Genomic DNA, 24,636 nt, shown 5'->3' on the forward strand with positions numbered 1-24,636 from the left:
AGAGCCCAAATACAAGTGTTATTTTGTTGGTGCACTCGACCCACTTAAAAAGTTTGTTGAACTCGCCTAATATTTTTTCCGAGGTGACACAATATTGAAAATATTGGACGACTAGAAGGGGAATTCCCGAAGTGTACGCACCACTCATCGCGCGCGCATGCAGTTTTCAATGGCAAATGCGCACTGTGTGTGGAACTGTGACTGCAGAGTGATGAACAATTCCTATTAAATTTTTTCTACAGAGGCTGCAGTAAATCTCTAATGCAGAGAAAACCAACAACTGTTAGGAAGTTTGGAGTTATATTCGCTTTAATTTCATTTTATCCTATAATAATTTGAATATATTTTAGAAATTGAGGCACAGGAAATACTATTTTTTTGCATGATAAATCGAGTGCGTAGCTTTAGGAGGCTTCTACATCGGGCGGCGAAATTAAGAGGTTTTCGAAAAACACGACGGGATTTTCGTATTAGTGAGTTTTGTGATATTTTCTACTTGGTTAATGATCTTTAGAATGTTTGCCACAAATTAGTGAAATATAATTTGTTGAAATATTAAAATTGGGACAGTTTTTATTGTTTGAAAACAAAGTGCGTAGCTTTAGGTCCCCCCATCATACAGCAGAGTCAGAGTCTCAGGGCGGGAGGGTAAGTTAAAAATTATTTGCTAAAATTCTCTGTATGAATAATAATCATAATACTGGATGTCCCATTTTTCGGTCAATACAAGGAAATATAGGACTCGCTTTGCAAAATATTTATGCAAAGCTCGTCCAATATTTCCTTGTATTAACCTCAAGGCCATCCAATATTATATAAATATGACAGTATTACTGAAGCATAGAGACCGTTAGATATTTTTCCAACTGCACTTCTCTGAGAAAATTTCAAATATTCAAATCTTGGATATATAGCACCCTCTCTCGGCGATGCTTGTTTTAAATTTAAAAAATGGGCATTCAAGCACTTATCTTATAAATTTAGTGATTAGATATCCAAAAGTTACAGAAAAAGAACATATCTTGAAAGTTTCAGCCCGTTCCATGATTTAGAATAGGATTTAATTGAAAGACAAAAACACACAGATATTTTAATTTGATCGGGTGACCCGATCAAGTTAAATTTCCATGTAAAATCGCAAAATTTATCCTGTAAAACACATTTTCATTTCATATCCTCCACATCATAACTGTTATAGGGCATATCCATTCATATTAGCTAGCAATGAATTGGAATAGTGATAGGTGCATTTTGGTGGATTTACCAAAACTATACACAAGCTTTAAAACATCCGCTTACATGTACTTTTCTTTTACTTTCACATGCTTAAAGCTTTTATTGAATTAAATTCAAGAATCCAACCCAAATAGAAAGTTGTTATGCCCCAAATCAGAGGATAAAAGTGAAAGTTTAAACAACTCTGATAAACAAAAAGAGAGTGATGAATATATAAACATTTGTATTCTGTAAATATTTGATATCTCTTTACCTATGGCATTTTAAATTGGCCAAGTAAGTCATGTAACTGTGATGTAGGGTAGGTAAAGCATCTTAATCTGATACAACTTACATAATGATTAAATGTAATTTTTTCAAATATTTTATCTAGAATGATTTTTTTCTTCTTTTGAGGAGATCTAACAATATCTTTGCAAGCTTTCTACATTTGTCCCCGGGAAAAGGTGCATATGTAGGAGAAAGAATTCCCCTTTCATAAAAAGTAAATGAAAAAATAAAATTTCTTAAATACAGAAAAGGTGTTCATTGCAAATACTCAGATTCTACAAGAACAAAAATCAACATAGATCTACTATCACACAAAATTATCATTTCATTACAGTATATCATAAAATTTATTCCTTAAATATATTTCACATACATATATCATAACTTCAAGGTCTTATCTATGTTAAACAAAGGATGATGGAGGGGTAGTTATTCTAATGAATTGTGAATTGCGAATTTGGTGATTCATTCTCTTATGAGAGATGACACATTCAAAGATTAGAAATGGGTAAGATCTCAGGTATAAAAACTTTGAATCAGCCTGGAATCCTCAAACATTCTGTATATTGTCTATGGGAATTGGCTGTGATGTAGACTTGAAAAAGTGATTTGGACAAACAAACAAGAGCCCTTAATACAAGAATATAAATGTACCTTGCATGAGATTTTGCATAATTTGTATCATCTCACTTTTATATATTTATTTTTCCAGTGCACTTTGTATTTCTTTTTGTAAAAGGTGCTTCAGAAATGTTACTGTGGTTACAGTAAAATGCATACTTTAATCTTCCATAAGTAGAATAATCATGTGCAGAAAGTAAAGCCTTTCTTTCTCACCGGAATATGCAGATTGTTTGCTACCATACCTAAACATGTTATATGTCAAAATTTCACCAAATAGTCAAATAGATTCTGTATTCTCAATAGATTCAACAGGCAGATTCACCTGTATACAGTATATGCCTGGTATGAAGAACATAAACCATGAGAGTAGGTCCATGCATAAACTAACTGGTGCACAGTACATCATGTAGCAATACGGCAGCCATGATGGTTCATCTCCACAACTTAATTACAGGTTGTGTAGTGGAGGATAGTATCATTTGGTTTATACAAGAATTCAATATCAAGGGCAATTTTTATCCACACAACTGAAAAAATATTGTCCATCATAATACCTCAGTAACATTTGCTCTACACTATGGCGTAGTACAGCAAGTAGAAAATTTTATATGTAGCTGGTACAAAAAATGTTAAAACCGCTGTTTTTTACTCCCTGTATGGCCGCCATAGAGCAATAGTGATGTCTAGATGAAACATTCATTCTAGATAACAATTACGACAGAGGGAAGTATACTTAAATAGAAGGCCTTGGATTTATGAGTCACCTAGTCCAATAAATAGGTACTGTGAACTATCCTGGCCCGGATGTTTCTGACCTTATCCACGGCTTTTACAAACTTCATCCAGAAGTGCCACTGTCCTGTGCATTTCTCTACAAATCTTCAAGGAAATAGAGTTTTCTTTAAGTCCATCTACTCCATAACTTCATGATTTTGCTTTATTCAGTGGGTGGCACCTTGGGAAGTTCTAATCCAACAAGCCGTGCACTCTCTTGAACGGTTCTTTCACTGTGTGAGTACTCTGTTCTCAATGCCTGCATGGAAATGAAATGGAAACAACACAGGGGGCACAATTAACCTTCTTTTCTGAAGCAGGTCACCTGTTATATATGGAAAGGAATCAATAACTATCTCACAGAATAATATCTAAAACTATGATGGAACAATTAATCTACAACATGTATTGTACATCCAATTATTCTTTAAATTTGCAACTTTCCCTATTTTTTTTTGGGGGGGTGGGGTATTGGCAGGTTTCTAGTATTAAATACGTATAAATATTCAAACAAAATATAAATAATAAATGAACACACACGATGTATGAATGGATTCGTGAAAATTTTGTTTTTACTGGATCAAAGAAACTGTATTTTTATTTCAAATATAAATCAACCGTGATGAAAAAAATGGTAATAAAAAATTAATTTTTTTTATTTAATACTTATCATGCACTGCCTATGATATAATTTGAAACAGAGAAAGATCAATGAAAATAAGACACTTTGAACATGATTGGAATTACCTCACATTCCCTGGTACTGCGAAGAAGACACAGATAGGTCTGTGCATTATGCAACAAGCCATTTTGTGCTCTGCAAACTTGTTCTTGGGTGACCTGGTTTTGTCTGTACTGCTTCATGAGGTACTGAAAGGCTAGCAGGTTGCGTGGAGATGACTGGTAAAAGAGAAATAGAAGATCATTGTAAAATAAGTGTTTATAAAGATAACACTGTTGTCTAGCACATATCTCTTCTACGAGATACCACAGACTTGTACCATAGGCAAGAATAAAGAGCAAAAACAAAAACTGGGACTTTTTTGTTTTTAAAAATGTGTTCAGCATGTTCAGCCTTCTGAATTTCTAATTTTGAGTTCGCCAAACTGAAATAACAGATATTATAATAAATGAATTTCAAACTTTAGACAGGACGACTTCCATATGCACCCCCACTAAAATTGTAAATAAAAATATGAAGAAAGTTCAAAATAATATAACTAGCCATAATATATATATATATATATATATATATATATATATATATGATGTCCAAAGACATCAGTTTATTTTGTCAGTAAACCAAGGGTCTGAATGAATAGAAGAGTCAAAGCTATTGGCTCATTATTGCTAGAAAACCTCTTCCGGAATCAGCACTTCTCACTAGCATCTAGTGGGAAGAGATCTTGATTGCAGTTATAATGAGGTGAGTTAGAGTCCCAACTAAGTTGAGCAACACTACAAAATCGATAGAGATATCTGAAGTGAACAAACCGGAAGTCTTGAAAATCTTTTGTTATTTTTATCTAAGTCTGCCACCAAGAAGATAGTGCATGCCTTGATTTCTGTTATGTCCTTTTATTCCATCTACCCCAGGCTCAGTTATATACAATGTAGCTTCAGAATGCAGCTGCTCGCATCATCGATTTGTCAAATAAACGCTTTCATATCACTCCAGGCCTCGAAATAGGATTTTTGGGGGGCAAGGCCACTTTTTTGAGGGGCACTTTTTCACTGAGGCCAGGCAGCAGAGGGCACCAAGGCCATACAGAGGGGCACCAAGGCCACTTTTTAAGGGGCATGTAATAAATTATTTGTACGTGTTACAGTTTCGCGGCGTGGGGGGGGGCTTTCCATAGTCGATGTTATACATCAGATTCATTACCAAACCACATTATTTACTTAAGAAAAAACGAACTTTAATAGTATGACAACACTCACTGTATAAGGTTTTAAAAGAAAGTTTCATTATTCTTCAGAATCACTTCAGGACAGGATAACACATCATTGCATTGCTTTGAGTCTTGAATTTGACATCCAACATGTAACATGTACATATTAACAAATCAAGTAAAAGGACCTCTGGTAGAAGTAAATTAATTTCATCTAATTCTTTATCCAAATTACCTCATGGCATGCCAAGTAGGCCTGGGACGAATACCCTTTTCGCCATTCGATTGTTCGCCAGAGGAAACAATCGATTAGTTTGATTAATCGAGATTCCTGGAATATCAGAAATCACGCACTCAAAAATTGACCAACTTCCATGACCTACCGGTAGCTGCGCTTACTGATATGGGCTGATATGATGGGAGTGGAACTTGGAATAAATGCATTGTATACATGGAACAAGTACTTGTACTGTGTTTGTCATTTATCCCGCCCTCTATACACATAACGAATAGCAAAGGAGTTTGAGAACTGTGCGTGACCGCTATGGTGCATGGATGTTAGGCCTGGGACGATTGTCATTTTTACCATTCAATAATTTCCTGAAAAAATAATCGAATGATTCGATTGTTCGTCGGGAATCAGGTCTTTTAGGTCACAATAGTTGACCTACTTTATGGTGACCCCCCACCCCATGAATAAATCTCCATCAAAGTCACATGTTTAGAATAAATGAAAGTAGGACCTTTTTCCCCTTCTCCATGATATTTATATCAAAAGAAACTACATGAAATGAGATTAAAACTTTCAGTTTATTGTTCCAATGAAAATCCTTCCTAAATCCATGCTGGTACTCTGGTATTATGCATGCATCCCTCCAAGTGCCACACCCCTGCATATGAATGAATCAGCCCAGATCAGCGAGTCCAAAGATGTAAACAACTCATTCATGAACTATTCTCTGAGACTGACCCCAGGTGGAGCATTTCTTGAACAATTACATCCCTTGCCCACACCATGTCCCCGCCCCCACTTGTGGCACTGCCCACGATTCTACACATGTATCTCAAAAAAATATTTTGCAAAATATTTAATTTGAAATACCTTTTAAAATTACGATTTTTTATCATTTGAACCTACAAGTATAACTGGGTCTATTATTGGAGACTAGTCGAGAAAGTACCAGTGAAGACGGGCGCATGTTGGAATGTCATGTAGTTTTCATTGTGTGAGGGGGATAGAAAAAAGGTTGCATTATTGTTTTGAAACATGAAAGGAATTCTCCGGCTCCCACCCTTATCTTTCTCTCTCCCTCACACACACACAGATGGGGGAGGGGTCAATTTATTTCTGAAGTCATGACCTCTCCTGATAAGGGAACCAGTGCCTTCTTCTTTGTTTCCCCAAAAGTTTCATTGGCTATCCGAAGGTCCAATCAGCTCAAGTGAGCTTGGTTGTGTTTTCTTATTGTTTTGTGCACGCAGACAATGAACTCATTTTGTGTATCGAGAGCTCGTCCATTCTTATGCTGCAGCTTACATAGCATATGTAAAGCGCGCTAGCGGCCGGCCGGCCACTAGCGGTGTATACATGTAGCTACATGTAGCTCATCATTCGGCGCGGCTTCGGACTAGACTGCATACATGCACTGGACGTCGCTGGTAAAGCTAAGCCTTAGGTATTGGATACTTTTTGAGATCGGAGAAAAGTTTTCCTTGCTCAGAAAAAAAGGTGCAGACTTTCAAAAGGGGCACATTATATATCAGAAAAAGGGCACATTTATGAGAAAAAGGGCACCACGGCCATATAAAAAAGGGCACATTTTTAGTGGCCGTAACTTTTAGCAAAAAGAAGAAGGGCATGACGGCCAGTAATGGGGGCATCGACGGCCATGGCCGTCGATGGCCGTCGATTATTTCGAGGCCTGCACTCCCATCACTGCATTGGTTCCCAATCAAAAATCGCATTGTCTTTAAGATTCTGTTGCTTGCACCACAATACCATCTTTCCTTCATTAATTACTACAGACCAAGCAGATTGTTGCGCTCATCCACTTCTGACTACCTTGTTATTCCAAAAGTTTATAAAACTTTGGGGGAAAGACCATTTGCTTATGCATGCCTAACTTTGTGGAATAGCCTTCCTGAAGACATAAAAATATGCACCTCTGTCAAGACTTTTAACTCTTTGCTCTTTTTGCACCTTGAGCACGCTACAGAGTGGATTTGGCGCTTTACAAATCACATTATTATTTGGTGGAGGGTGCAATGTGCCTATGGAACTCTTAGACAGATTAATACTTATCCTGTTTCCCACTAAAATTCTTTTTTTTTTTTCACTCATTTAATGCACAAGATAATAACACAAAGTTTTTCTCAGTAACCCTTGTGTAGGGAAATAAGAATAGCAATGTTTGAACAATAAAATATACTTATGACCTGAAAGAGCATATTCTCCCAAATAATACCATATTTATGTGGCATGTTATGTGTTAACACTTAGATGATCAGAAGGTATTTTTTGCAGTAATGTAAATTTTCATATGTGTAAAATTAAGGCATGTCTCACTGCAGTGAATGAATCCAGATGCCAATGAAGAGTTAAAAATTTAAATATTGTGCAGTGTGCAAAAAAATATTATGGACCTTTGTGCCATCTCAAGCATGCACCATAACGCCTACACCAAAATAGTCCAGGATAGGCCCCATAGAAAATTGACCAAACCTTGTTTTTATATATACAATATTTTTTTATGGTTTCTTGTCAATTCGAGGGTGCTGATTACGAATCTGGATGATGCCACTCGTGTAACCTTGAGCATTTTCCGCAAATTGGCAAAATCCAATATGGCCGCCAAAATATGCAAATTACCCATGAAAATCATAAAATTGTCAACACATTGGCTGTGAAATGCATGAAATTGTATGGCAGGAGTGAAATACAATCTTGAAAAATAATTTTTGACAAAATATTTATTTTCTTGATATTCAAAATGGCCACCATAGGCCATTGTATACACTATCATGTACAATACGAATAGGGAAAACTAATTTTCACAAAAATGAGCACTAAACTGCAAAAACTGCGATGTATGAACGAAGTAATATATACAAATCATCATTACTAATGAGGTATAATATTTATTATGTCAAAGATGGGAACATTGCTGTATTTTGATATCTAAAATAGCCACCACTGGCCCAAAGAGTATTATGTACAATGGCAATGGCCGGGGCCAAAAAAAGACAAGAATGAGCATTAAAATATTAAGATATTAAGATTAAGATAAACGAGTGGAATACTGACTAAAAACATAGTTGTAAATATGCCATTTATGTGAAAAATGCTGTATTTTGTAATTCAAAATGGCCACATAGCCCCTAGGGGCTATGTGGCCATTTTGAATTACAAAATACAGCATATATTCATCATGTACGATGCGAATGGAGAAACTAATTTTCACACGAGTAAGAAACATAAAATGCATGTAATTGTGATCTATGAGTAAAATATTGTCTGACAACATGTTTTATAGCGAGACACATCATTTCTTTTGTCAGGCATGAGATAAATACTGTATTATGAAATTCAAAATGGCCCCCATAGGCCCTATTAGTATTATCTACAATGTGAATTGGGACATGTGATTTTGTAAGAATTCGGATTTGCTTGATTATGACATCCATATAATCCTGTTTTTTGAGTAAAACGTTATTTGAAAAAAAAACATTTTTTTAATCATCGCATTTTTTCTTTTTTCCATATGGGTGATAAATACTGTATTTTGACATTCAAAATAACCTCTACAAGCCCTAACTAAATTATGTAACATGCGAACAGGGAAACTAATTTTCACAAGAGTGAGAATCATAAAATGCATATTACTGTGATGAACGAGTAAAGATATTGTCTTAAACATTATTTCTAACTAAATACATCACATATTGGTCGTGGACATGGTGGAGGTAATAAATGCTGTACTCTGAAATCCAAAATGGCTGCCATAGGTCCTAAAAGTATTGTGTACATTGTAACATGCATGGGACAGTTAGTTTTGACAGAATTTGGCTTTGCTTGACTCTAAATATTGCAAATAATTGTGAATTGTGATGTAAGGGCTAATTATTGTCTAAAACCATAATTTCTAACCGGACATATCATAATGTTCTGTAATTAAGGTGATAAATGTTGCAATTTTAAATTGAAAATGGCCACCATAGGCACTTATCGTATATAATATACAATTTGGGTGGAGACAAATAATGTTCACTAAAAGGGCATATGGTGGCCATTTTGAATGTTGAAATACAGTATTTATCACCTAAATTACATAAGATAGGATATATTTTGTTATAAATCATGTTTTCAGACAATATTCCACTGATGCATCTCCATTTGACAAGCAAAGCCAAATTCTGTTGAAATTATTTGTTCCCATTCATATTGTGCATAATACCGTAAGGGACTGTAGCGGCCATTTTGGCTTTAAAATAACCGTATTTATCACTTAAGTGGTAGAATAAGTTATATATCTCAATAGAAATTATATGCTTTCTGACAATATTTTACTCATAGATCACTATTATGTGCATTTATGGCGCTCACTCCTGTGAATATTGGTTTCTCACTTTGCATTGTACATAATACAATTAATGTCGATGGCGGCCATTTTGAAAGTCGAAATACAGTATTTAACACAAACTTGAAACCTGAATGATATATTTTGTAAGAAAATATGTTTTTAGACGGTATCTAATTAATTTATCACATATATATGCATTATAGCGCTCACTCTTGTGATTTCTTTTCTCCCATTTCTCATTGTGAATAATACTTTTAGGGCCTTTGGCAGCCATTTTGAATATCAAAATACAACATTCACCACATACATGGTATATTAATGATATATTTTGTTAATATTTATGTTTACAGTCAGTATTCCACCTGTTTAATATTCATAATAAGCATTTTAGTGATCACTCTTGTGCATTTTTTGGCCCCCATTGCCATTGTACGCAATTCTGTTTGGGCCAGTGGCAGCTATTTTAGATATCAAAATACAGCAATGTTCCCATAAATGACATTATAAATGATATATCTCGTTAGTTATGATGATTTGCATATATTACTTTGTTCATATATCGCGATTTTTGGCAGTTTAGTGCTCATTTTTGTGAAAATTATTTTTCCCTATTCACATTGTACATAATAAGGTATACAATGACCTATGGCGGCCATTTTGAATATCAGGAAAATAAATATTCCGTTAAAAATCATTTTTTCAGAGAGTATTTCACTTCTGTCATACAATTTCATGCATTTCACAGCCAATGTGCGGACAATTTTATGATTTTCATGGGTAATTTGCATATTTTGGCGGCCATATTGGATTTTGCCAATTTGCGGAAAACGCTCAAGGTTACACGAGTGGCATCATCCAGATTCGTAATCAGCACCCTCGAATTGACAAGAAACCGTCAAAAAATATTGTATATATAAAAAAAACAAGGTTATGCCTCTTCTATCCTGGACTAAAAGCTTCGGTCTCTGTTATGTTGGTTGTTCCACAGAACTCCGTTGGCTCCACTCATCAAATACAGAGACCGAAGTTCTAGCTCGACCTGTACAGGGACTTAATGGCCATATGTTCATGTAAGAAGTTTTGATAAAACAGGGCTTAGCAACAGCCGATGTAAGTCACTGCTTTTTCCCCTTTTAAGTTTATTTTCCCCCATTTTGATGTATTATGGGCCAAAACGAAATAATAATCTTGATTTTGGTACAGTTCTTGTTATATATATTCATGAAATAAAGACTAAAATCGATGAGGCCCATCAGGGGAATTTTGCATTGTTAACCCCCTAATGGTGGCTGCACAATAGCAAGCCGTCTGTACTAGGAGAAAAAAAAATAATGTTAAAAAACTCCTCAAAACAGACGGCTGCCAGCTGTCTACGCCACACCCTGAGCTGAGTGAGCATCACCAGTGTTACCGTTAGACCAAAAGCTTCAGTCTATGTACATTGGTGTTGTTTCACTGAACCATGTTGGCTCCACTCACCAAGGGCAAGGCAATAGGCTACATGGGGGAAATGTCAGAAATTAAATAAATGCCCAGAAACGATCATTCCTGTCTACATGAGTGCAAGCATGGCTACAGTTAGACCAAAAACTTTAGTCTCTGTATTTTGGTTGCTCCGCTGAACTGCGCTAGCTCACTCACCAATACATAGAATATGTTGTTCAGTAGTGAACACCATATCTACGAAGTAGCCATACTTACCTATTCCCTTAAATGCCATTCGATCGCCACGCTCGAATACACCCGGCAAAAATTTCTATAAAAGGAGAAAAAGTCTGCAACGCAGACTAGAGCCCCGCACGACAAGGAGGGAAACCCCGCCCTATACTATAAGTACCTTGCGTGCGTGGCTCACTTCCTCTTTCTTAGGCAAACGAACCTCAGATACAGAAAGAGGGGAGGTGGGAGGGTAGCATAGGTAAGTATGGCTACTTCGTAGATATGGTGTTCACTACTGAACAACATAATCTACTTCAGATACGCCATACTTACCTATTCCCTTAAATGCCAGATTCCCACGGAAACAACTATGGGAGGTGGTCAGGCCAAAGGTCAAAGCCAAGAGGCCCTACAGATCAATTCTATTATACAAGATACTAATGACAAGCTTGTAAAGTTAAACTCATACCTTGGATTAGCGATGGGGACCGGACAGGGTGGCCCTCGCAAACTTGGATTCATCACCGAGGACATCCGAGAGGTAGCAGGATGTGAATGTATTAGCGTTGGACCAATATGCCGCTTTCATTATATCCTCCATGGGTACGCCCTTGAATAAGGCCCAGGAAGCAGCCAATCCTCTTGTGTCATGGGCTCTAACTTTCTGGTGAATGATGACTGGATCACCAGCAGATTTCACTGCCTCCACAATCCAACGAGAGATAGTATCCGGCGAGACAGCCCTGTGAGGGGGAATGAAACTAACAAAAAGTTGATCGGAAGCACGAAATTGTTTAGTCTTATCAAGATACCATTTTAAAGGTAAATGCTAGTTTTGGTAACGATATCAAAATGAGTTCGTACAGAATCCAATGAAATGACCACCAAAGTGTCTGTTTGTATAAATAAAACGCATGTGCCAAAGAATTCTGGAAGAAATTGTGAAATTGCTGAGAAATCAGCAAATAAGCACAGGAATCGGGTAGGGCGTCGGGCCCGACGCCCTAAGCAATAATTATACATTGTCCCACGTGCCCTTATCTGTGTTGGGGATCTTCGGTGTGAACATTTTTCAGCGTAGATTTCAAGATTTCACAAAGTTCAGTTAATGTAACTGTACCAGATCTAGATCCTCGGTGATATACTGACAATTAAGCCTTGTTTTACAGACTGTCTCATGAAATCAGTGTTTACTGCAACTACTGGAATTTCTCTTTAATGCTCTTACCGGGCACCAAAATCTATCCTCCCTAACTGAAGAAAAGGAACTTATGGATGGTAGAACAATTTCAAGAGGGAGAGAGGACTCCCGTTGGATCTTAGCAAGAAAACGGCCATGAGGAATAAGTCTAATCTTGTTTTTCTCCCAACGAATATGCCCAGGAGCTGTGGTAAGAGCATGGATAGAGCTACGCCTCTGACCAGAAGCCGCTGCCAGAAGGAAAACAGTTTTTATGGTTAAATCCCGCAAAGATGCATTATGCATTGGCTCAAAAGGGGGCTGACTGAGGGAGACTAACACATGGGGAAGGCTCCAAGCAGGAGCAAGAAGCCTTCTACTGGGTCTGTTAAGAAAGACGGACTTTAATAACCGTGACAGAAAAATAGACGAGGAAACAGATTCACCATTGTCAAAGCCTTCGTGTAGGACAGCTATGGCAGACCTGTAACCCCGAATAGTATTACATGCCAAATTCTTGTCATACAAAGATATAAAAAATTCAGCAATCTCACCTACAGATGCCCTGCATGGATTAGTCTTAGCCTGCCGACACCATCTCACATAGTGACTGAGTCTGGAGTCGTAGGTTGATCGTGTGGAAGACCGTAAACGTTCTGCTGAGAAATTGGCAGCCCGTTCAGAAAGTCCAGCCTTGATTGCTGCTGCCCTGTAATGGGCCACAGTGTGAGCCTCAGTTTGTCGGGCTCGGGGTAGTAGTGCTGGGTCCCTGGTAGTGTTGAGGCAAATAGATCTATCTGTGGGTTGCCGAAATGATTGAATATCTCCCTGGCCACAGCCTCGTGGAGCATCCATTCCGAGGGGAGATAGCGCCCCCTCGATAAGAAGTCTGCTATGTGATATGTTACCACCGTCTGGTTGTCTGACTTTATCAGGACACACTTTTCCACTATCTCGGATGCAAAGTGTTGGAGGGCTAACTGCACCGCAATCATCTCCAAACTGTTTATGTGAAAATTCATCCTCAGTCTGCAAGGGGGAACTGTATTCACTAAGCTTGCTAAGAGTCCCAGAAAAATCTGCCAAGTCTTCGCAGTCGAGAGACGACTGGACAGGAGTTGCTCCGCGACTGCTCTCATTCTCTGAACCCGGAGGGGAAGGGGGGCTGCCACCTGACTCGGGATGTCTATAAATGCTCCAAGGAAATCCGGAGTCTGAGTTGGAGTCAATCTTGATTTTTCCCAGTTTATGAGAAGGCCTAAATTTGTCGTTAACGCGATTGTGACCTTCAAGTGTCTGAGAAGGGTTTGTTCTGAGGGGGCGAGGATCAACCAATCATCCAGATAGCAAAAAAATTTTTACCCCTCTTCTTCTTAGCTCTGCAGCAATTACCCTGACGAGCCTTGTAAAGATGCGAGGAGCAGAGCGAAGGCCGAAAGGGAGGGCCTGGTACTGGTAAGTGTCCCCTCCTATTGCGAAACCTAGGAGATGCTGAGAGGACCTTGCTATTGGAACGTGAAGATACGCGTCCGATAAGTCTATAGATGCCGCCCACTCGTGGGGGCGAAGCAGGGGCAGGATCTTGGAGAGGCATTCCATCTTGAATGGCTTGTTTTCGATGAACCTGTTTAGTTTCTTTAGATTCAGGATCATCCTGAATTTTCCGGACCGTTTCCGAATTAGGAAGACATTTGACAAAACAATCTTTCGGCTGGAGGGCACCTTGGAAATTGCACGCTTTCTCTCCAGTTCGTTGATTTCCCTTAAAAGAGCCTCTCTCGTTTCGAGAGAGTGGGGGAGGGCAGAGGTTTGGTTAATTGTGCGAACGCATCCCGATAATCTGGGTCGATCTCGACCCGATATCCCTCCCGCACTATCCTGAGAATTAATTTGTCTCTTGTTATGAGGCTCCAATTTTTTGCAAAGAAAATGAGCCTTCCTCCTACGGGGGCGTGTAAGTCTGGGGAAAACGGTCCGGCCAAGGAGTCACAAGTGTTTAGGGGGGTACTGAGAACCGCGGGACAATCTGCGTCGACCCCGAAAGGGTGTAGGGGTCCTTTGATTGGTCTGGGGGCTCCTATCCCTGACCTCGCGTTGTGGGGGGCCCTGCGGTTGCTGGTTACTCGGCCCAGAGGCCTGCTGACGTGAGGAGGAACGTTGGCCATAAGAATGTGAAGACAACCTGTACACTGTCTTATCAGCCGTGGAAGAGGCAGAGATGGAAGATTCTAAAACTTCCTGAAAACGACCACTGAAAAGGTCATCCCCCCAGGCTGGCAGTCTTTCGAGTAGTCGAGTAGCATTTTTTTCAATCTGAAGTAGGTCAATGACCTGTGAACGTCTTGCTCTCGTGCAAAGTATGGCCGTTCTCGACGCCTGTTCAAACTGGTATTCTGCAATCTTCATAACACACTCCCATATGTCTCTGCGATCCTCTGGGGAGATACCTAGTCTCTCAGATTCCCGAAAGGCTGTCAAAAGATATGTGTGATAGGTTGCTAGGCGCATAGATGCCCTGGCTGCCTGGTCAATAGAGGTCAACTGACTCTCCATACGCTTAAATCTACGTGACCCGAGTGGATTCTGATTAGAGTAGCGCGATCTCTTAGCCTTAGCATCACCAACACAAAAGGCTGCATCTGGGACTGTGGGAGTCTTGAAAGCGTGCTTAAAGTCTCGTTCCCCAAAGCGAAAGTGCTTCTTAACCACTCTGTTGGTAGGACGTAAGTCCCTTCCCCTGTCATTAAGGTAATTCAGGCAGGATGAGAAGGGTTTGTCAAGCTTCACCGCAGCTAAGTTGACAGATTGTCTCCCAAGCTCCGAATCGAGACAGAAAATAGGCTTAGATTCCTCTGAGTCGGTAGTCTCTGCCTTAAGCTGGGGGCAGTATTTCGTAATCAAATCTGCAGCCGAAACAGGCTTGCTTTCTACGCTATCATGGCGAGAGCTGGGGCTGGAAGCAAAAATAGCTGAAGAAAAACCCTCACTAATCACTGAAACCCCCTCCTTCTCATAACGACCGCTAGCAATGCTCTGTCTCTCTGATCCTGAAGTGGAAAGTTGAGACAGCAAAGAGTCTGCCCATTTTCGCTTGCGGGATGCTATGGGCCGATGGTAGCCATATTCAGAGTTTGAATCATCCTCATTTATATCAATAGAGGGAGCATGACAGGTACTCGGGCTTCTCCCCCGAGTACGGCTTTCAATGTCCCGTTGTCCTGGCCGTGGCCGCTTCGCCGGTACTCCGTCACGCCTCGGCGGCCCGTCCGGCGTCGGGGCGCCTGGGCTGTCGGGCCGAGTTTTGGTCTGCGCCGCTGATCTGGTAGGGGCGCTGGTGTCGCCTGCAATCGGCTGATTCGACAAGTTCATACATTTTTGCGCCGCCTGGAACATCTTCATGAACCATGCCGCCGAGGCAATGTCCGTGTCGTCAGGGGGATGAAAACCCGTTTTTACGTCCTTCCCTGATTCCCCCATCTTCGCTTTCTTGGTGACGGGAATCGTCTCGAATTTATCCGAGTCGTCCATAGAAAACTCGGCCCCCTTAACCTTCGGTATCTTTCCCAGTAAGGTGACGGACGTCCCGAGGGTTAATTCGTCCGGAGTAGGGGTTTTAGCTGTCTTCCCCTTGGGTTTGGCCTGGGAGGGGGTCTTGACTTTTCCTTTGAGGGGGATTTTGAACCCTGTACCTCGTTTAGACCTCGCTATATTGGGGGTTTTCTTTCCTCCATCATCTTTCATAGCTCCATCCTCTTTCGTATTGTTCTGGGAAGTGTTATTACTGGCTTGATTGGGGCCCTGACGGGGAGAGTCTTTCGATCCAGTTGTTTGGCTCATTATGGTGGATAATATAAACGTGGGGCCTGAAACGTACCTCCGTCTGGTTATGGCTGTGGGATCGGATGAGGCGTGGGTACCGAGACCTCTGCCTACTTCTGTGATGAGACGTGGGTTCTGAGACCTCTGTCTACTTTTGTAATGAGACGTGGGTTCTGAGACCTCTGTCTACTTTTTGTTATGAGACGTGGGTTCTGAGACCTCTGTCTACTTTTGTAATGAGACGTGGGTTCTGAGACCTCTGTCTACTTTTTGTCCCGAGACGTGGGTTCTGAGACCTCTGTCTACTTTTGGGAAAAGTCTTTTACTGTTTGGGTGTATAGAAACTCTAACTGAGCGTAAGCGCCACACAACCGTTAGGTTCGGGCGCCGGCAAAAGAAAGAGGAAGTGAGCCACGCACGCAAGGTACTTATAGTATAGGGCGGGGTTTCCCTCCTTGTCGTGCGGGGCTCTAGTCTGCGTTGCAGACTTTTTCTCCTTTTATAGAAATTTTTGCCGGGTGTATTCGAGCGTGGCGATCGAATGGCATTTAAGGGAATAGGTAAGTATGGCGTATCTGAAGTAGATTGAAGAGCTTGGAGGCCCGTACGTACAGACAACGTATTAGCAGTAACGTTAGATCTAACATCTGCGGAAACCCGATTTTCCAATCGTTTTTTTTACATAAAATGTCACATTATGAAAAAAAAATCACATCCATATTTACGAAAAAATGATTAAAATTCAGAAATATCGTACCTTAGACTGCAGTTACCACTAATTCCTTTCAAATGATGATCGAAACATTGTCATCTTCGATCCTTTCGTTGGTCAACGTAAGTTGCCATCTTGAATGACGTCATCCTTACAGACGTATTTACCATTTTGCGATTTGTGCTGCTGCTTTGCGCTTGTAGATGTGCGTGCGTTCGGAACTTGTCGCTTGCATTGAATGGCCAAGATAATGAAAATTTAATCGGAAAGCCTTGATAAAAGCACAACTCATTGACGGCTGCCATATTTTCCTCTCAGGCAGAAAATTAAAAAAAATAAGGAATAACCCGGGGAATAACTCATCGGTAACATATATTTTTGATATTTTATAGAATTTACATAGCATCAATAGAGAGATTAGAGTCTACAAAAATAGTGGGCCTTCGTTCAAGATAATATGTCATTTAGAATCTAAAAGAAACTAATATCTGGACAAAACCCGTACTCCGAATTGTCAACCCAGATTACACATGCAGGCTCGCGCTAAAACACACTACCGTCTGTGAATGGGGATTATAGTAAAATGTCAGAAATTGTTGAATAAATCCCCAGAAACTACGGCTATTCCTGTCTAGGCTACAGTACTGTACAGATCATATTCAGGAAGAAATAATTACACCCAACTTAACAAGACAGCTTGTTTTTAATGTCAGGATAAGGAAATAAAAGACAATATTGACATGATGACTGACAAAACAAACAAGTGGAATGCCTCTGGCCGTCTAACCTGCATCACGCGGTTCAATATAGCAGCAGTGTTGACTTTGAATACTACTCTAACTCGCACAAGATGTTCAGTGATACATGGTTACTCTTATGTCCACTTTTTATGAACTAGACCAATAAACTTACAGAGATATGATGGTTATTCAACAAAAAAACCCAACATGGCCAAAGTTCATTGACCTTACATGACCTTTGACCGTGATCATGTGACCTGAAACTCGAACAGGATGTTCAGTGATACTTGATTACTCTTATGTACAAGTTTCATGAATCAGATCCATAAACTTTCAAAGTTATGATGGGAATTCAACAGATACACCCAATTCGGCCAAAGTTCATTGACCTTTGACCTTGGTCATGTGACCTGAAACGCGCACAGGAGGTTCAGTGATACTTGATTACTCTAATGTCCAAGTTTAATGAACTAGACCAATAAACTTTCAAAGTTATGATGGTAATTCAACAGATACCCCCGATTCGGCCAAAGTTCATTGACCCCAAATGACCTTTGACCTTAATCATGAGACCTGAAACTTGCACAAAATTTTCAGTGATGCTTGATTACTATCATGTCCAAGTTTCATGAATCAGATCCATAAACTTTCAAAGTTATGATGGGAATTCAACAGATATCCCCAATTCAGCCAAAGTTCATTGACCCTAAATGACCTTTGACCTTGGTCATGTGACGTGAAACTCATGCAGGATGTTCAGTGATACTTGATTAACCTTATGTCCAAGTTTCATGAACTAGGTCCATATATTTTCTAAGTTATGATGACATTTCAAAAACTTAACCTCAGGTTAAGATTTCGATGTTGATTCCTCCAACATGGTCTAAGTTCATTGACCCTAAATGACCTTTGACCTTGGTCATGTGACATGAAACTCTAATAGGATTTTCAGTAATACTTGATTAACCTTATGGCCAAGTTTTATTAACTAGGTCCATATACTTTCTAAGTTATAATGTCATTTCAAAAACTTAACCTCAGGTTAAGATTTGATGTTGACTCCGCCGCCGCCGTAGGAAAAGCGGCGCCTATAGTCTCACTTTGCTTCGCAGGTGAGACAAAAAATCATTAAAATATCACTTTTGTGGCCAAAATTACTAATTTTCATACAGTTGCAATTTATTTTTCAATAGTAACTCGGGAATAATTTTTGTATTCACCAGAGCACTCAAAAACTTGATTTTTGGGCATATTTTTGTGTTTACCCTCTATTGGTGGAAAGTAATATAGCAAGAAAATTTTCATTTTTGATTTCTATTTTTAATTTAGAAAAAATAATTTAAAGAATCAAATTTACTTAAGAACCAAGATGTATGACGAATAGGTGTAATGGAAACTGTTAGTGTAAAAAAATCAAGCATTTGTCCCAAAGAAAAAGAGAAAATAAGCCAAACATTGCCACCCTTATTTTGCCACACATGGAGATATAACTGAGAACAAGCACTTGTTCACTGCTACCACCCTGCCTATGAAAATCTACAGGTAGGACTATGGTATGCCAATGTTGTACAGAGCACACACTCTAAAAAATCATTAAAATATTACTTTTGTGACCAAAATTAAAAATTTCCATACAGTTGCAATTTATTTATCATTAATAACTTGGGAATAATTTTTGTATTCACCAGAGCGCTCAAAGAGTTGAATTTTGGGCATATTCTTTTGTACGCCCTCTATTGGTGAAAAGTAATATGGCAAGAAAATTTTCATTTTTTTATCTCTATTTTTAATTAAGAAAAAAATTATTTAAAGAATCAACTTTAAATAAGAGCCAAGATGTATTATAATAGGTGTAACAGAAACTGCCAGAGTAAAAAATCAAGCATATGCCCCAAAGAAAAAGAGAAAATAAGCCAAACATTGCCACCCTTTATTTTGCCACACGGAGATATAACTGAGAACAAGGTTATATTATAACCTTGTTCATTGAATGATAGACAGGAATAACCGTCGTTTCTGGGGATTTATTCAACAATTTCTGACATTTTACTGTAATCCCATCAGTACTGTAATCCCATCAGTACTGATCCCCATTCACCGACGGTAAAGTGTCCGTGCGGGTTCCGATTTGTTATAACACCAGCACTTTTGTCAGACCAAAGTCCAAAGTTTGGGGGTATATAACACATCGAGGTGACAATCTAAGGATATACATGTACATGTATAAACTACAAATCAAAAATATAGAACTATTTAACATAAGAGTACTTAAAAGGATATAGATGAAAATGCAAGAAAATTATACTTTACCTATGTTTAGTTGGGAAAAGCACAGCTAAATCGATCCAAATTAAGGCAGCCAAACTATGAAATATTTACAAACGAACGGAGAGGGCGTCAACAATTTACGAATGTGATATATCGATATTGCATTCCACCAGCACACCTACAAGACAATAATACGATACTATACACTACACGAAGACAAACGATAATAGTTATAATCGCGATATATCGAGACATTAACGATAATGACGTCATTCAAGATGGCAACTTGCAAGAAAAACCGTCAGGTCAGGAGAAAATGTCTTAGATGACAGATTTCTCAATCATCCAGTGGATTTTTTTTCAATAACTCCAGTCCAAGGTATGCAATTACTTAAGTTATTTATATTTCCCTGATAATGAAACTAGAAATTTCGCTCAAAAAAAAAAGTTTTAAATCGCGATCTATAACGCTAGTTCACTATATGTTGTCTGTAGCCCACGGGCCCCTTACTCTTCAGTCTATGTATGGTGAGTGGAGCCAACGTAGTTCAGCGGAACAACCAAAATACACTTGTTCACTGCTACCACCCTGCCTGTGGGGAATCTAGAGGTAGGACTATGGTATGCCAATGTTGTACAGAGCACACACTTTAAAAAATCATTAAAATATCACTTTTGTGACCAAAATTACTGATTTCCATACAGTTGCAATTTATTTTTCATTAGTAACTTGGGAATAATTTTGTCATTCACCAGAGCGCTCAAAAACTTGAATTTAGGGCGTATATTTGTGTACGCCCTCTATTGGTGGAAAGTAATATGGCAAGAAAATTTTCATTTTTTGATCTCTATTCTTAATTAAGAAAAAAATGATTTAAAGAATCAAATTTAAATAAGAGCCAGGTTGTCATGGTTGTATGAATCATAGGTGTAATGGAAACAGTCAGTGTAAAAAAAATCAAGCATTTGCCCCAAAGAAAAAGAGAAAATAAGCCAAACATTGCCACCCTTATTTTGCCACACATGAAGATATAACTGAGAACAAGGTTATATTATAACCTTGTTCATTGAATGAGTGCCAAAATACAGAGACTGAAGCTTTTGGTCTAATTGAATGAGTGAGAACAAGGTACCGGCACTTGTTCACTGCTACCATCTGGCCTGTGGAGAATCTACAGGTAGGACTATGGTATGCCAATGCTGTATAGAGCACACACTTTAAAAAATCATTAAAATATCACTTTTGTGACCAAAATTACTAATTTCCATATAGTTTTAATTTATTTATCATTAGTAATGTGGGAATAATTTTTGTATTCACCAGAGCACTCAAAAACTTGAATTTTGGGCATATTTTTGTGTACGCCCTCTATTGGTGGAAAGTAATATGGCAAGAAAATTTTCATTTTTTGATCTCTATTTTTAATTAAGAAAAAATGATATAAAGAATCAAATTTAAATAAGAGCCAAGCGGTATGAATTAACAGGTCTAATGGAAACTGTCAGTGTAAAAAAATCAAGCATTTGCCCCAAAGAAAAAGAGAAAATAAGCCAAACATTGCCACCTTTATTTTGTCACACATGGAGATATAACTGAGAACAAGGTTATATTATAACCTTGTTCATTGAATGAGTGGCCTTCTCTAGTCTTGAGGACGCAATGATGATGATTTTTTTAGATATGTCATATATTTCTTCATCATTGACGTCTTGACACTCTCTCCATAGTGCCTTCAGCGAACGACCAAAACAAAGATGGATTCCCCCCAAAAATCCATCCTTTTAAACCGAAGTGAAGAGCATTCATTTAATTTTATTAATTCTTACACCTTCCTACGCCTAATGCGTAGGAAAGTTTTAAATATTACTATTTAAAAATGTAAAAAAATGAAGATTTCTTACCTAACTGATGCCGCGTAGACCCCTCGTTCCACATGTAAACAACGGAAATACAATAGCGTCGACCCTTGAACCGCTTATGTATGACGTACTTCCGGAAAGCAATGCCGTCTTAACGAACAATTTAGAGATAAAAAATCTTATTTAACAAATATTAAAATTTATTTTGTGATCATAAATAATTTATATATATTGATATGAATTATTTATGATCACGAAATAAATTCTAATATTTGTTAAATAAGATTTTTTATCTCTAAATTGTTCGTTGAGACGGCATTGCTTTCCGGAAGTACGTCATACATAAGCGGTTCAAGGGTCGACGCTATTGTATTTCCGTTGTTTACATGTGGAACGAGGGGTCTACGCGGCATCAGTTAGGTAAGAAATCTTCATTTTTTTACATTTTTAAATAGTAATATTTAAAACCTTCCTACGCATTAGGCGTAGGAAGGTGTAAGAATTAATAAAATTAAATGAATGCTCTTCACTTCGGTTTAAAAGGATGGATTTTGGGGGGGAATCCATCTTTGTTTTGGTCGTTCGCTGAAGGCACTATGGAGAGTGTCAAGACGTCAATGATGAAGAAATATATGACATATCTAAAAAAATCATCATCATTGCGTCCTCAAGACTAGGCCTTCTCGGTTCTCCATATTTTTTTTCTATTTTAGTGGAGGGGACATATTGAAGTCTTGCCCATATAATCGTGGTAAGTGCATAATTTCTGTTTTCACAATTCATTTGGAGAAATATTTAGACCATAAATCAGACCTTGTCCGAGAGTACGGTCAAATACACGCGCCTGGCCCTGGGTTCCCGCCGCTGCGCTCCCGCTCGCGCAGCGGCGGGAGCCCCCTGCCCTGGCTGGGTTACTCGCTCTGTTGCCAAACATATTTTTTTTCATATTTATTAAAAGGTTTGAAAAATCTTTACCTGTGGCTTGGCATATCTCAGCTCCCTTGTTATACATCTGAGCACGTTCAAAGCATCAGTTTTTAGCATGGAAGGAGAAGACATAGCTACACCGATCGAACTCGAAGGACTAGATTCTAGGGCCCAGGCTAAAATTGGGCAAATGGCAACCAAAGTAGTTATGGAGAGCCATTTGTGTGCGCATAATACTAGTCCCATACCCCCCCCCCCCCGGAGTGGCATAAAAGTAAAAGTTTGGGCCACGGAACCATGGGGTTGAAGGAAACCCCACCTACTTTTCAGTGATGGAGTTCGAAATATTTTTTTAAAAATTAGCTTATTGTGTTTTTTCATAGGTCAGCCCCACGTACAGTTAAAAATTAACCGCTTGCACGGCCTCTGAAAATACCCCCCCCAAAAAAAAAATCACAAATTAAATGATTAACAGCTGAATGCCATAGTTATAAAATAAAAATCTGCTCCCGTGTTTCTAACCATTCTAACCATTCTGAAATAGGCCTACTAATACATTAGCATGCATGACTCTTAGCAAGAAAGGGAAATTTAGGTTGAAAGGAAATGAGACAACAGTCAATTTGGATAAATGAAGAAAAGGGACAAGAAAAAAAAATAGCACAACCGGGCTGCCGAGGTTCGCCGAGGATTGAAGGAACGGGCCGGGAGCCTGTATGTAACATTAAGCTTCCTATATTTTATGCAATACGTCGCAATCAGGACAACAAAAATGTCCCTTTACCCAAAGGCTTGAAATATCCTGTTATTTGATATAGGTATGGTCCCCACCTAAAAAAAATTTTGATAAACTTTTTTTTTTTTTTTTTTTGGCTTGTCAATTTTTTTATGCGTCCCCCCCCCTAAATTCACGTGGACCCCCCCCCCCCCTGAAACGTGTGTTGATGACCTTTTTTTGAATTGGCAACTACTAAAATTTAGGTTGATAACCTTTTTGGGGGGCGCTTTTCAAATTTTTTACCTGTGTCCATCCCAAAATTTCAGGTGGACACCCCCTAAATTTTTTGGCTTCCGCCACCAATGACTCTGCCCCACAATCCACGCAATAGGGGCTCTCATCTGTAACCAGTGGGGTAACTACGGGGGGTGTCGAGTGACTTAAAAAAAAGTATTTACCTACTTCTGCCGAACACTAAATAAGTAATACGTAAAACTGACGCAGTTATTAAAAGATTTAATCAAATCTCTTCAATCATTCTGTTGTTTTCTTTTGATTGTTTTACAATAATTGTACATGAAAATAATATTGATAACAAAATATAACAATCATAGTTGACTCGAGCCCCCATCATCTCTTCTGGCCTGACATATATATATATATATATATATATATATATATATATATATGTATATATATATTATATGTATATACTTTGGGAATTCTATCCTTCTATATATATATATATATATATATATAATAAAATAAAAGAGTTGCCAAAGCTGTTGTACATGTATAGCTTCACACACACACACACACATATATATAATGATAATAATAATAATAGTGTATATTTGTAGAGCGCACACACCGTCAGTAGACGCTCATGGCGCTAGCCGAGCAACAGTTCTCTTTTACAATGTAAAATTTAGATTTTATAGAAATTTATTTAAATACTACACAAGAACCATGGACAAGTACAATGTAAGAATAATAATTTCACATCTGCTTCATTCACCCCAACCCATCCATCAGCCCATCATCATGCGGAACCCAGTGCCCTCTAGCTGTCCCGTACTTCACTGACAATTTAAGGGGTAAACACAGTCAGTACATATCTCACAGGAGCTCTAGCAATCTGAGGACACCAGGTCCCACATGAGCAGCCAGTGAACGGGAAGGGATGAATCATCTTTCTTTTAATCATAAATGAAATACAACAAAATACATTTAAAATCAGTTACAATTTGAATAGGTATGTCTTAAGGTGATCTTTAATACACAAGATATATATATATGTGTGGGGGGGTGTAGGGGGTTGTAGGGGTGCGTCTGTGTGTGTGTGTTGGTTTCATTAACAATAGCGGCAATCTGTAA

The 24,636-nt window shown here is 38.6% G+C and overlaps 1 protein-coding gene across 1 annotated transcript; it reads right to left on the reverse strand.

Moving 5' to 3' along the window:
• Positions 1-2,657: 2,657 nt before the first annotated feature.
• On the reverse strand, positions 2,658-22,753 carry LOC121410642 (protein FMC1 homolog). The gene is made up of 3 exons (XM_041602859.1): positions 22,590-22,753; positions 3,652-3,804; positions 2,658-3,163 (listed from the first exon to the last, which is right to left on the reverse strand). Exons 1-3 carry the CDS (start codon positions 22,671-22,673, stop codon positions 3,068-3,070), a joined length of 333 nt encoding a protein of 110 aa, XP_041458793.1. The 5' UTR covers positions 22,674-22,753; the 3' UTR covers positions 2,658-3,067.
• Positions 22,754-24,636: the final 1,883 nt, after the last annotated feature.

The sequence above is a fragment of the Lytechinus variegatus genome, chromosome 3 (genome assembly GCF_018143015.1).
Source record: "Lytechinus variegatus isolate NC3 chromosome 3, Lvar_3.0, whole genome shotgun sequence".
NCBI lineage: Eukaryota > Metazoa > Echinodermata > Echinoidea > Temnopleuroida > Toxopneustidae > Lytechinus > Lytechinus variegatus.

What these genes read in the sequence shown, in the direction of transcription:
- LOC121410642 (XM_041602859.1), bottom strand. Translation starts at nt 22,673, where the DNA reads ATGTCTTCTCCTTCCATGCTAAAAACTGATGCTTTGAACGTGCTCAGA. An exon ending in TGAGATATGCCAAGCCACAG is followed by an intron (nt 3,805 to 22,589) that starts GTAAAGATTTTT and finishes CTCTTTTACCAG; the next exon opens with TCATCTCCACGCAACCTGCT. An exon ending in GCAGTACCAGGGAATGTGAG is followed by an intron (nt 3,164 to 3,651) that starts GTAATTCCAATC and finishes ATTTCCATGCAG; the next exon opens with GCATTGAGAACAGAGTACTC.